Source organism: Ranitomeya variabilis, chromosome 2 (assembly GCF_051348905.1).
Source record: "Ranitomeya variabilis isolate aRanVar5 chromosome 2, aRanVar5.hap1, whole genome shotgun sequence".
NCBI lineage: Eukaryota > Metazoa > Chordata > Amphibia > Anura > Dendrobatidae > Ranitomeya > Ranitomeya variabilis.
Genome location: NC_135233.1, coordinates 227,686,043 through 227,700,226, shown reverse-complemented (window position 1 = coordinate 227,700,226; position 14,184 = coordinate 227,686,043). Strand labels below are relative to the sequence as shown.

Sequence of the window (14,184 nt, the reverse complement as noted above, 5' to 3'; positions counted from 1 at the left end):
TACCACAGCATCTTGTGGCGGCATGCTATTCCATCCGGTTTGCGTTTAGTTGGACCATCATTTATTTTTCAACAGGACAATGACCCCAAACACACCTCCAGGCTGTGTAAGGGCTATTTGACCAAGAAGGAGAGTGATGGGGTGCTACGCCAGATGAGCTGGCCTTCACAGTCACCAGACCTGAACCCGATCAAGATGGTTTGGGGTGAGCTGGTCCGCAGAGTGATGGCAAAAGGGCCAACAAGTGCTAAGCATCTCTGGGAACTCCTTCAAGATTGTTGGAAGACCATTCCCGGTGACTACCTCTTGAAGCTCATCAAGAGAATGCCAAGAGTGTGCAAAGCAGTCATCAAAGCAAAAGGTGGCTACTTTGAAGAACCTAGAATATAAGACATATTTTCAGTTGTTTCACACTTTTTTGTTAAGTATATAATTCCACATGTGATAATTCATAGTTTTGATGCTTTCAGTGTGAATGTACAATTTTCATAGTCATGAAAATACAGAAAAATCTTTAAATGAGAAGGTGTGTCCAAACTTTTGGTCTGTACTGTAAGTTCCTGAGTTGGGCAGTTCCAAAACTTTTCCTCGACACATCCAGCTCAGGGATATTTACTTTAGGGGATGCTTCCATATCCTTATTGGAAACCCATACAGACAAGGACAACTTGCCAGCTGTGGTATGTGATGAGGTTTTTATCACTGTAGTTCGGTTGTCAGCCGAGCTACCAGTCGGTATCGCTTACCCCCACAAATCCCAAAACAGAGGCAAATCACGACCGACAATTATAAGATCTGACAAGTTCAATGTCGACCCTGGTCACGGACATTTTTTGGCATGTTCATGAATATGTGGAAGCAAAAATCCAGCTCTGGAAAAAAAAAAATCCAAGGCATTTAAAAAATGGCATTGTCATGACACACCATATAGGCATAGTTGGAGGTTTGGAAAGTGCAAGAAATATGAAACACCGAATGCTTGTCGAACACTGTGTGTTCTTAGACTCGGTTTGGTGAGATAAGAAAAGGGAGAGGGTTTCTGAATTACCGCGATAATTAACATAATGATCAAATGAAATCACAGCTGTGGTGTAATAGAGAGGTTAAAAGCAACATGTTAATATACATAACAAATGCAGTTGCGATAATTTAGGACTACACAGCAATAAATAAAGAATAATAAATATGCCAGAAGTTAGTAGTGCAGCATGATTTCTTGCTTCAAGTTTAGTCCATAAGGAACTTGTGTGTCTATATCCAGAAAGCTTCACTGTTACGGTGCGTCTCTGTCCCCTCCACGTATGTGTTTGGGAATATGTTCGATCGCATATGTTACACAATTTGTGGTGTCTCTGTTATGTGATTTTATGAAATGGTATGAGGCATTGGAAACATTTTGAGCGGTGGGTTGAACTATATCGTACAGGTGTTCCCTTATTCTATTTTTAAGTTTTCTAGTTGTGGAACCGATGTGCCATATATACTCTAGTATAAGCCTACCCGAATATAAGCCGAGGCACCTAATTTTACCACAAAAAAAAAAACTGGGAAAACGTATTGACTTGAGTATAAGCCTAGTATGCATTGTCCCCTCATACTGGTTTGCATTGTCCCCTCATCCTCATCCTGGTATGTATTGTCCCCTCATACTGGTTTGCATTGTCCCCTCATCCTCGTATGCATTGTCTCCTCATCCTGGTATACATGGCCCCCTCATACTGGTATGCATTGTTCCCTCATCCTCATCCTGGTATACATGGCCCCCTCATACTGGTATGCATTGTTCCCTCATCCTCATCCTGGTATGCATGGCCCCCTCAACCTCATCCTAGTATGCATTGTCCCCTCATCCTGTTATGCATTGTCCCCTCATCCTGTTATGCATTGTCCCCTCATCTTCATCCTTGTATTCATTGTCCCCTCATCCTGGTATGCATGGCCCCCTCATCTCTATCCTGGTATGCGAGGCCCCCTCATCCCCATCCTGGTATGCGAGACCCCCTCTTCCCCATCCTTGTATGCGAGGCCCTCTAATCCCCATCCTGGTACGCATGGTCGTCTCATCCCCATCCTGGTACGCATGGTCCTCTCATCCCCATCGTGGTACGCAAGGCCCTGTCATCCCCATCCTGGTATGCATGGCCCCCTCATCCCCATCCTGGTATGCATGGCCCCCTCATCCCTATCCTGTATGCGATGCCCTCTCATTCCCATCCTGGTACGCATTGTCCTCTGATCCCCATCCTGGAACGCATGGCCCCCTCATCCCCATCCTGGTACGCATGGCCCCCTCATCCCCATCCTGGTACGCATGGCCCAATCATCCTCATCCTGGTATGCGAGGCCCCCTCATCCCCATCCTGGTATGCATGGTCCCCTCATCCCCATCCTGGTATGCATGGCCCCCTCATCCCCATCCTGGTATGCATGGCCCCCTCATCCCCATCCTGGTATGCATGGTCCCCTCATCCCCATCCTGGTATGAATGGCCCCCGTCATCCCTATCCTAGTATGCATGGCCCCCTCTTCCCCATCCTGGTATGCGAGGCCCTCTCATCCCCATCCTGGTGCGCATGGTCCTCTGATCCCCATCCTGGTACGAATGGCCCCCTCATCCCCATCCTGGTACGCATGGCCCCCTCATCCCCATCTTTGTATGCATGGCCCCCTCATCCCCATCCTTGTATGCATGGCCCCCTCATCCCCATCCTTGTATGCATGGCCCCCTCATCCCCATCCTTGTATGCATGGCCCCCTCATCCCCATCCTTGTATGCATGGCCCCCTCATCCCCATCCTTGTATGCATGGCCCCCTCACCCCCATCCTGGTATGCATGGCTCCCTCACGCCGATCTTTGTATGCATGGTCCCCCATCCCCATCTTTGTATGCATGGCCCCCTCATGCCCATCTTTGTATGCATGGTCCCCCATCTTTGTATGCATGGCCCCCTCATCCCCATCTTTGTATGCATGGCCCCCTCATCCCCATCTTTGTATGCATGGCCCCCTCATCCCCATCTTTGTATGCATGGCCGCCTCATCCCCATCTTTGTATGCATGGCCCCCTCATCCCCATCTTTGTATGCATGGCCCCCTCATCCCCATCTTTGTATGCATGGCCCCCTCATCCCCATCTTTGTATGCATGGCAGCCTCATCTCCATCTTTGTACGCATGGCCGCCTCATCCCCATCTTTGTACGCATGGCCGCCTCATCCCCATCTTTGTACGCATGGCCCCCTCATCCCCATCTTTGTATGCATGGTCCCCTCATCCCCATCTTTGTATGCATGGCAGCCTCATCCCCATCTTTGTACGCATGGCCGCCTCATCCCCATCTTTGTACGCATGGCCGCATCAACCCCATCTTTGTATGCATGGCCCCCTCATCCCCATCTTTGTATGCATGGCTTCCTCATCCCCATCTTTGTATGCATGGCCCCTTCATCCCCATCTTTGTATGCATGGCCGCCTCATCCCCATCTTTGTATGCATGGCCCCCTCATCCCCATCTTTGTATGCATGGCTCCCTCATCCCCATCCTGGTATGCATGGAGCTTGAACCCATCGTGGAGAGCAGTGAATATTAATTTCTCTTTAGCAGCGGGCCCAGGTGTTAGCCACAGCTGCCGGCTCCGGTCTCCTGTGACCCTCTGCTCCAGTAAGTGGTACCCTCACTCGAGTATAAGCCAAGAGGGGCTTTTTCAGCATGAAAAATGGGGTGAAAAACTATGCTTATACACAATTATATACTGGTACTTCAAATTATAAATCTGACATTCTAGAATTTACACTACAAAATCTGAGTTGCAGTTTAGAAAATGTTTCGTTTTTAATGATTTCCTACCATCTGAACAAGAAATATATATTTTTTCTTTTTTAAAGGGAACCTGTCACCACGTTTTTGGAAGATGGGATAAAAATAGCGTTAAATAGGGGCAGAGGTGGGCGTTACATTAGTGTGTTTGTTATGCGTTTATTACCCACCTAAGTTGCCGAAATACCTTTGCAAAGTCTCCGTTTTCGCCTGTCAATCAGGCTGGTCTGGTCAAAAGGGCGTCTTGTCTTCCCCCAGATTTTGCGTAGTTTTCCGTTGGTGGCGTAGTGGTGTGCGCATGCCCAAGGTCCCGAATCCTCTGCCAGGGGATTTAAAAGAGCGCGCTGTTCGTTATTTCATTGGTGATCGGTGGGCGCGGCCATCTTCCTTTGGCCGCGCGTGCGCAGAAGCGGCGCTCTGCTGGCCGCGGCTTCAGGAAAATGGCCGCCGCGATATCCATCTGCGCACGCGCGGCATCCCGCGGCCACCAACGGAAAACTACGCAAAATCTGGGGGAAGACAAGACGCCCTTTTGACCAGACCAGCCTGATTGACAGGCGAAAACGGAGACTTTGCAAAGGTATTTCGGCAACTTAGGTGGGTAATAAACGCATAACAAACACACTAATGTAACGCCCACCTCTGCCCCTATTTAACGCTATTTTTATCCCATCTTCCAAAAACGTGGTGACAGGTTCCCTTTAATGTTTGCTTGTTTTGCATGAGAACTGTCCACATTTAAAATATCGTATCATACATAGCCAATGGCGGGGAGAGGATTTTGATTTAGGCAGTATAAACTTTGTGACAGACAATTACCGATTGTAGGTACACGAAGAGATACTATTCTGATACCATCTTTTAGGATCGTATCCATTATATTGTCAGTTCTCAGAATATGAAGATTTCGGTACACTATATCTGAGATTGTTCTCCAGAAAGACACCTGATGCCTACCACCTTCCCAGGAACTGGCACATGTCAAAGTGTGGCCCCTACCAGGGTCACTAAACTCCCGGAGTCCAAAAGTCCAGTTACTTGGCACACCGGAGGCCCCTTATCAGGATGAGGAACAGCACTGTAGACAGGGTAGGCGAAGTAGGAGTAGTGCCGGCTATTGCTGCAGTCTATCGACTCTGAGGTCAAGGGACAATAGGCTGATATATGTGACAAGGTGTACCCCCTGAACCCAGCTCTGACCCCTCTAGGGTCTTTGTGCACACTTCGCATGTGGCCTTGGACCCCTACTTTGGTGGGTTTCCCTGACAGGTGAACTCGGGCTTCCTTGACTGCTCAGGGAGTTCTCTGCAGCAAAGTATCTTTCCACCAAACTCACTAGGTCATCTGCATTATGGCACAGATTTCGGTAGTGAATGGATAACTCTGTCCACTAACACACTTTCCACCATCTTTGCTGGAGAGCAGGCCTGGGCTGTAGCCATTTTTGCATCCGCTCAACCGTCTGAGACCGGTGAGATTTGTCTTTTTGGTCACACCAGAGGTGCACCCGTTGTGCCTGAACCTCCAGGTTTACACCCAAAGGTGCCATAATCTCAGCCTTCACTATGCCGTACTCCTTGGCATCTGCAGAACACGTTCATAATACGCATTCTGTGGTTCCCCAGTAAGATACGGTGCCAGGACCTCCGCCCATTGCTCCAGGGGCAGTTTTTCCCTGTCTGCCACCCTCTCAAATACAGCCAGGAATGCCCCAACTTCATCCTCCAGTCATTTTCTGCAAGGTCTCCCATACTGTTCTCACATTGATACCATTCTTTTAGCTGGTGGAAAGTGCAGTCTCCCTGCCCTGGATAGTTTCCGCTAAGACAGCCATTTGCTGTTGCTGCACCTAGACTAATTGCTTCACAAGCTCCTCCGTACTATCTGACCGTGTTGTGCAATGCTGACGCTGCCTTTACCCAGGACATACAGACTTTATCCCACAATCTGTGCTTCTTGGGATTTTTGCCCACAGCCAAAACACCAATTGTAAGGATTTACTCACTTTTAGGCAGCTGGCAGCATTTACACAGGCACATAGTTTCTGGGTCAGACAGGGAGGTTTATTGAAGTGCATAAACTTCCAGCAGAACGGAAAACAAACAGCCTATCTCCGGCTTAAAGGAACAGAATAAACAGTCCGTACACAGGCACATGCGGGTCACCTGTTCAGATAAATGTCCACCCATCTCTCAAGCTTTGTCAGAGAGACCAGCACCTAGAGGTCTTCTCACGTCTCCTCCCAGACACAGACCACAGTCTCTCGCCCCTGCGGCAATCTTATCACTTCACCTGGCTCAGTTTAGTCTGCCACAAACTGTACTCTGCAGCTCCCAGCAGAATCTACACCCTGCTCAGTTCCCCAGCACACTGCACATCAAGTGAGGCTACTTCCTGCTTCTAGTAATAGGCTATGCAGGTGCCTCTAATCAAACCCTGCAGAGTTGGGATTTAACCCCGTCCTACCCAGCTTTGCTACAATATATATGCCTATATGTCAGCAACCATTGACACCTGAATCATGTCACTTTTCTTGTCTTTTTCTCTAGGTGTGCACAGTATCACCAGAGCTCAGGAGAAAAAGGTAAGAAGCCACGTGTTCTGTCTTCATTGTATGTCAAGTTTTAATTATCATTTTTAAAATCTCTGATTCCTTTCAGTAGAGTTAAATCTAGAGGCCACAATGTCTAGTTCTCAGATGTGGATAGTTGTATCAGTATAATGTCTGTGCTGCTGAAGTCTGGATAGGCAGGATGACACCACTAACAGTGTGCCCCTGGGCTGTGTTCACACTACGTTCGGACATCATGTACAGCATATGTCTTCTATAGACCTGACTGTATAATATACAATGGCATACGTCAGGGCTGCACATTGGGCACATACGCCATGGGAAGTGGTATACAGTACAGACCAAACGTTTGGACACACCTTCTCATTTAAAGATTTTTCTGTATTTTCATGACTATGAAAATTGTACATTCACACTGAAGGCATCAAAACTATGAATTAACACGTGGAATTACGGTATATACTTAACAAAAAAGTGTGAAACAACTGAAATTATGTCTTATATTCTAGGTTCTTCAAAGTAGCCACCTTTTGCTTTGATGACTGATTTGCACACTCTTGGCATTCTCTTGATGAGCTTCAAGAGGTAGTCACCGGAAATGGCCTTCCAACAATCTTGAAGAAGTTCCCAGAGATGCTTAGCACTTGTTGGCCCTTTTGCCTTCACTCTGCGGTCCAGCTCACCCCAAATCATCTCGATTGGGTTCAGGTCTGGTGACTGTGGAGGCCAGGTCATCTGGCGTAGCACCACATCACTCTCCTTCTTGGTCAAATAGCCCTTACACAGCCTGGAGGTGTGTTTGGGGTCATTGTCCTGTTGAAAAATAAATGATGGTCCAACTAAACGCAAACTGGATGGAATAGCATGCCGCTGCACGATGCTGTGGTAGCCATGCTGGTTCTGTATGCCTAAAATTTTGAATAAATCCCCAACGGTGTCACCAGCAAAGCACCCCCACACCATCACACCTCTTCCTCCATGCTTCACGGTGGCAATCAGGCATGTAGAGTCCATCCGTTCACCTTTTCTGCGTCGCACAAAGACACGGTGGTTGGAACCGAAGATCTCAAATTTGGACTCATCAGACCAAAGCACAGATTTCCACTGGTCTAATGTCCATTCCTTGTGTTCTTTAGCCCAAACAAGTCTCTTCTGCTTGTTTCCTGTCCTTAGCAGTGGTTTCCCAGCAGCTATTTTACCATGAAGGTCTGCTACACAAAGTCTCCTCTTAACAGTTGTTGTAGAGATGTGTCTGCTGCTAGAACTCTGTGTGGCATTGACCTGGTCTCTAATCTGAGCTGCTGTTAACCTGCGATTTCTGAGGCTGGTGACTCGGATAAACTTATCCTCAGAAACAGAGGCGACTCTTGGTCTTCCTTTCCTCGGGTGTTCCTCATGTGAGCCAGTTTCTTTGTAGCACTTGATGGTCTTTGCCACTGTACTTGGGGACACTTTCAATGTATTCCCAATTTTTCAGACTGACTGACCTTCATTTCTTAAAGTAATGATGGCTACTTGTTTTTCTTTACTTATCTGCTTTTTTCTTGCCATGATACAAATTCTAACTGTCTATTCAGTAGGACTATCAGCTGTGTATCCACCAGACTTCTGCACAACACAACTGATGGTCCCAACCCCATTTTTAAGGCAAGAAATCCCACTTATTAAACCCGACAGGGCACACCTGTGAAGTAAAAACCATTCTCGGTGACTACCTCTTGAAGCTCATCAAGAGAATGCCAAGAGTGTGCAAAGCAGTCATCAAAGCAAAAGGTGGCTATTTTGAAGAACCTAGAATATAAGACATATTTTCAGTTGTTTCACACTTTTTTGTTAAGTATATAATTCCACATGTGTTAATTCATAGTTTTGATGCCTTCAGTGTGAATGTACAATTTTCATAGTCATGAAAATACAGAAAAATCTTTAAATGAGAAGGTGTGTCCAAACTTTTGGTCTGTACTGTATTTGTGCAGCAATATGGCAGCCCGCAGCTCACATGCTGCCAGCTTCTATGGCGCTTTGTATCACTAATCCGTGTTTATTATCTTCCGTTACAGAAATACTTCATCATTATGCAGAGCGTCTTTTTCCCGGATGAGCGGATCACTGGCCGGTGAGGATGGGGGTTGTAACTTCCCCTTTGTCCCCCTTTATCGACTTTCCGGTTTGTAGGTAATAGTTTTTCTCTGGTTTCAGCTATGATATTAAAGGCTGTCACGTGAGCCGCTGGACTGAGCCAGAACCGGAGGGCAGTAGAGTCCTGCAGGTCTTCAAGGATCAAAACTTTGAAGGAAATGTTATCTGTTTGGGTATGTTGTCAAATCCAGTATAGTGACCTGATCAGTGTCTCTCACTGCCTAGTCCCCAATAACTAGTAAGAATCTGGAAACCAGTGCATCACTTCCCTGCTGCGCCCCCGCATGGAAAATGAAGCATCACACAGTCCCTTTTAAAATTTATGGGCTGACATGTTGGGTCCTCCACAAACATAGACTCTATTGTCAATCTAATAAGCAAAGGTCCTAAATTAAAAAAAAAAAAAAAGAAACATCTATAAGTATTTCATAAAAATAACTTGTTTATAGACATTTGCTGGAAAATAATAAGAACCTTATACTGGCAGCACATAGATTTCAATTGGAGCGGTGTAATACTTCATTTTCGCTACGGGAGCGCTGCAGGGAAATTAAACACTTCCAGGTTTTCTCACAGTTACTGTCCGTGTGATCACTATTAAAGTGACCATGTACCTTTTAATGCTTGTTGGTCTCTGGTAGAAATCAGTATCCCCTATCCTTCGTGTTGGGATGCCCGAATATAGATAGGATGGTTGACCTGTACTGCCAAAATCAGCAGATCTAACAACTTTCCATTAATGTGTATTGACACATTTAGAGCAAAAAAGGGGGAAAGCTAGGGAGCACTACCAATGGGCAAGGAGCCAATCACAACCTATAGGGTAAGTATAGTGAGGGGTGCAACTCAATGCATAGCAGCAGCATATATCAGACAAACAAGAAAAGAGACTATGCATATAGGGCGCACTCCCAAAATACAATTAAATACCAAAAATACAAAATTTTTATTAGGGAAGACAGAAAACACAAGTAAAAACATATTAAAATACAACCAACACACCACTAGTCCTATAATAAGTCAATATATAGAGACAGCTTAAGGTACAATAGTATATCGTAAATCACGCCACCAACACACTATTGGTACTATCATGAAATATATAGAAGGACAACCTAGGGTACAATGATGTATCACAAATAGCACCACACATATGCAGGAACAATGGCTTGTGTACACAATAGCTTATGTACACAGAGCAAGGCAGCAGGTAAACTCTGGGCGTCCCCAGAGTACCATATAGTGCGGGAGTGCCCCTATATAAGTAAAGGGGCTAATGCTAGCTAGGGGGCCCCGATAAGCCTACTAAATTGCAGCAAAGGAAATAAGCATAAATCCCCCCCCCCCCAAAAAAAAAAAAAAATAATTGAGTTTTTTTACAAGAAATAGCTCCTATGGAAAGGCAAAGCTACCACTGCGGCAGAGAGATAAGCCTGTTGGAGTAGTGTAGGGAGCGTTTAGGGTTCACCTGCCGACATATGCCATCAAAATGGAAGGAAAAAGGGCAGACCAATATCAGGAAAGTGGGCCAAAAGGCTAAATGTGAAAAAAGAACATCACCATATCAGGCAGTCCAGTGCGTGGCGTCAGCCGTCATAGAGTCAGAAAGGGAATGGTCCTGGGACCCAAGTACTGTGGGGAGTGTCTGATTGACACATTTAGAGGACGTGTCCACAAGAAGTTCTGTATGATAAAACAAATACTTTGGAACTAAGAGAGGATCTAGGGGTCTCCACCCGGGCAACAGGAAGTGTAAGGAAGGCGACCATGGAGTCACAAGAGGGGAAACGCTGAGGGACATGTTAGTAAGCACAAGTCCTGTGGGAGGAGTTAATCAACACCTAGCGTAAAGTGAGTGTGGGGGGAGGTGCCCCTAGCAACCAATGAGATTCCACTGCTCATGTTTCAAAGGCCTTTAGGAAAATAAAATCTACCCTCTGATTGGTTGCCATCAGCAGCTAATCCCATCCAGTTTTACTTCCCGCTTCTCCTCCAGATCAACAACGTTCCTGGCTTCTTCGTCAGACGGAGCTGGACACGCTTTTCTTAAAGGAGCTCAATGTCCTGGATTACAGTCTTCTGGTTGGATTTCAGCCTTTACATCAAGATGAGAAAAACCAGAGCTGGTCTTTGGCCAACCTAATAGTCCGCACTAAAAGGTGAGGTGTCTCCCGTTTCAATACTTCACTGAGCAATTACATTGTAAGCATACATCAAATACTATCTTGAAACAGCGCCACTCTTTTCTATGGGTTGGGTCCGGTATTGCAGCTCACAGTCATACAGTAAAATAGAATGGAGCTGCAATACCAGACGTAGCCACATAGAGAAGAGGGGTGTTGTTTCGGGTGGGAAATAAGATCCTTTTCCTAAACCTTTTCTAATTCTCCGCACCCTCCAGGTCTGTGAATGGGACTGGTAGTCCCACTACATCTCAGTGCGCTTCTGTGCCCGGAACTGTAGAGGAAGAAAGTGAATCCACAGATAAAGAAGACGATGGGACCGAGCTTAGCGACGCCCCAGATGTGACTTCTACTAGACGCGCACACATGAAGAAAATTGGGCAGCAAGTGAGCACCGTGTCCGATATCTCTGAGGTTATGGCCCAAAATCGCCGCCTACTTCCCAATTACAAGAACCCTCTGCACGTGATGGACGGGCCGGAACTGAGATACTTCATTGGAATCATTGACATATTCACCGTCTATGGCCTGAAGAAAAGACTGGAACATTTGTGGAAGAGCATGCGTTACCACGGGCAGGAGTTCTCCACCGTCAGCCCCTCTCGCTACTCACAGCGGCTGTGTCACTGGGTGCAGACTCATACCGTGTAGCTGGATGTTAGCGCCAAAGTCAATTACTGTGAAACTATTTCTATATATCCTTGGCCTTGGGAGATGACGCTTCATTTTATGTAAAGCTTTTAGGTAAATCTCTCACGGATCTGATAATGGAATATGCATGAGCTTATGCCAAAAACTACTTTAGGGTGTGGTTCTGAAAAGCCACCACTAGAGGGCGAGCTTCCAATGGGATTACTTACTCTCTTATATGGGGAGACTTCCCCTTCCTTAAAGGGAACCTGTCACCACGTTTTTGGAAGATGGGATAAAAATAGCGTTAAATAGGGGCAGAGGTGGGCGTTACATTAGTGTGTGTGTTATGCGTTTATTACCCACCTAAGTTGCCGAAATAACTTTGCAAAGTCTCCGTTTTCGCCTGTCAATCAGGCTGGTCAGGTCACATGGGCGTGGTGTCTTCACCCAGATTTGGCGTAGTTTTCCGTTGGTGGCGTAGTGGTGTGCGCATGCCCAAAGTCCGGAATCCTCTTCCAGGGGATTTAAAATAGCGCGGTGTTCGTTATTGCATTGGTGATCGGTGGGCGCGGCCATCTTCCTTTGGCCGCGCGTGCGCAGAAGCGGCGCTCTGCTGGCCGCGGCTTCAGGAAAATGGCCGCGGGATGCCGCGCGTGCGCAGATGGAGATCGCGGCGGCCATTTTCCTGAAGCCGCGGCCAGCAGAGCGCCGCTTCTGCGCACGCGCGGCCAAAGGAAGATGGCCGCGCCCACCGATCACCAATGCAATAACGAACACCGCGCTATTTTAAATCCCCTGGAAGAGGATTCCGGACTTTGGGCATGCGCACACCACTACGCCACCAACGGAAAACTACGCCAAATCTGGGGGAAGACAACGCCCATGCGACCTGACCAGCCTGATTGACAGGCGAAAACGGAGACTTTGCAAAGTTATTTCGGCAACTTAGGTGGGTAATAAACGCATAACACACACACTAATGTAACGCCCACCTCTGCCCCTATTTAACGCTATTTTTATCCCATCTTCCAAAAACGTGGTGACAGGTTCCCTTTAAATGCAGATTCACATCTCTTAATAGTGGATTTTTGAGACCAAGCATTGGCTTTATTTTCAGTAACAGCGCCACTCTTGTCCACAGGCCAAGTCTGGTATTGCAGCTCAGCCTGATTTTTAGAAAATAACTGCACTTTCATAAAACTTTTGAAATCTTGAAAGTTTTGGGCAGTGTCGGTTCCAGCTGCTGAAACCTCCCTCATAGAATACGCACTCAATAGAAAGTCGGTAAGACTGTCTTTTGCCCCACGTCGCTATTATAGTGACTCAATCAACAAAGTCACCGTTACCTGCGTTAGTCGTCTACTCAATGGCCGCCTCTCCTTTGTGGGTACGTACACATCCAAGCTCACCTCACTGGGTTGTAAGAGCGTGATCCTCAATACAATAATGGACTGCAGCTCAGAAATATCTATGCTACGGTTTAACACAATTTAAAAACTCCTTTAGTTCAGAAATTCCAATAATCCGCTAATGGACTGCAAAAACATCTCATAATCTACAGTTTCTCAAGGCAGGAAACAGAATACTTAGCTGGGATAGTCTGCCATTCCTCAGTTATGAAGACAAAAAGAGAAATGATCCAGCTGGAGGTAGAGGCAGTTCAAACTTTGTGAGACTTTATTAGACAACTAAACCGATAAATAGTTCTTCAAAATGAAAAATCTTTACATAGCAAACACCTGGCACACCAGTGAGGAGGATCAACGCGTTTCAACTATGAAGTCTTACTCATGATCCATGGATTGTTTGCTATGTAAAGATTTTTCATTTTGAAGAACTATTTATCGGTTTAGTTGTCTAATAAAGTCTCACAAAGTTTGAACTGCCTCCACCTCCAGCTGGATCATTTCTCTTTTTGTCTTCATTTGCTGTGGGCGCTCACCCTGAACCGTGCTGGGCGTTGGCAGGTCTGGGGATACCGTCCCAGACCGGTAAGCTGACTATATTCCTTTTTCTTTTGTTATTCCTCAGTTATGGTATAGAGGGAACAAAGGTAGCAGTGATGGCTAAGGGGGTCCAAAGACCCCTCTGCCCCAGTATCAGTGTAGGTGGTGGGCAACATTATGTCCGGATCTTGGTGATGCTGGGTATTGGACTCCCACCCTCTGAGATTTGATGAAATATCCTAATTATAGGACAATCCCTTTAAGAATCTTTACTAATTATGAAATTGTAATTTACCTGTCACAATCCAGAATATTTGATATTATTGTGCCTTTTGATGATGAATTAAAGGAACTTTTCTGTAATTAATACAATATTTATAAGGCTTAAGAAAAAGAAAAAGTAAGCAGACATCACTGACTCTTGCCTTGTCAATTAGAATTTATAATATTACAGGCCCTAAAGCTGTGATACGGGTCGTCACATTTCTATCTGATTCAATTTATTTTTAAATGCAATTGGGTCTAAAAATAATTTGTCATTTGGTTCATTAAAAATGTTGCACCGTTTGCCTTCTATAGCTTTTGTTTTGCACTATTGCTCGCAAAACTGTTTAAAAACATAATTTTTTTAGCCACAAATCCATGAATTGAGAAGTGGGGTGCAGGAGATGTTCTGCACCTGTCCTATTCTAATTAATGGGAAAGATGGGTGTTACTTAACTGCACCGCTCGCTTCTCAGTGTGGAAGTGAATGAATTTGCCGACATTCAGCTACACCTCCCTCTCCTCCGATATGACTGCATGTGCCTTTAGCTGTTTGGTGAACACTCATACTGATTTTAATTTTTAAGTGCAATTCCTCGAAATGTTCCTGGTAACGCTCATTGGGCCTAG

The 14,184-nt window shown here is 45.9% G+C and overlaps 1 protein-coding gene across 2 annotated transcripts in view; it reads left to right on the top strand.

Annotated features, from left to right (window-relative positions):
• PIP5KL1 (phosphatidylinositol-4-phosphate 5-kinase like 1) overlaps positions 1 to 13,851 on the top strand; it is a 33,277-nt gene extending 19,426 nt beyond the window's left edge. For both annotated transcript variants that reach the window (XM_077283879.1, XM_077283880.1), the window contains 6 exons: positions 6,367 to 6,401; positions 8,450 to 8,505; positions 8,589 to 8,701; positions 10,525 to 10,687; positions 10,930 to 11,612; positions 12,408 to 13,851. In XM_077283879.1, coding sequence (XP_077139994.1) covers positions 6,367 to 6,401; positions 8,450 to 8,505; positions 8,589 to 8,701; positions 10,525 to 10,687; positions 10,930 to 11,362 — 800 coding nt within the window. In that variant the 3' untranslated portion in view covers positions 11,363 to 11,612; positions 12,408 to 13,851. The remainder of the gene's footprint in view (positions 1 to 6,366; positions 6,402 to 8,449; positions 8,506 to 8,588; positions 8,702 to 10,524; positions 10,688 to 10,929; positions 11,613 to 12,407) is intronic.
• Positions 13,852 to 14,184: the final 333 nt, after the last annotated feature.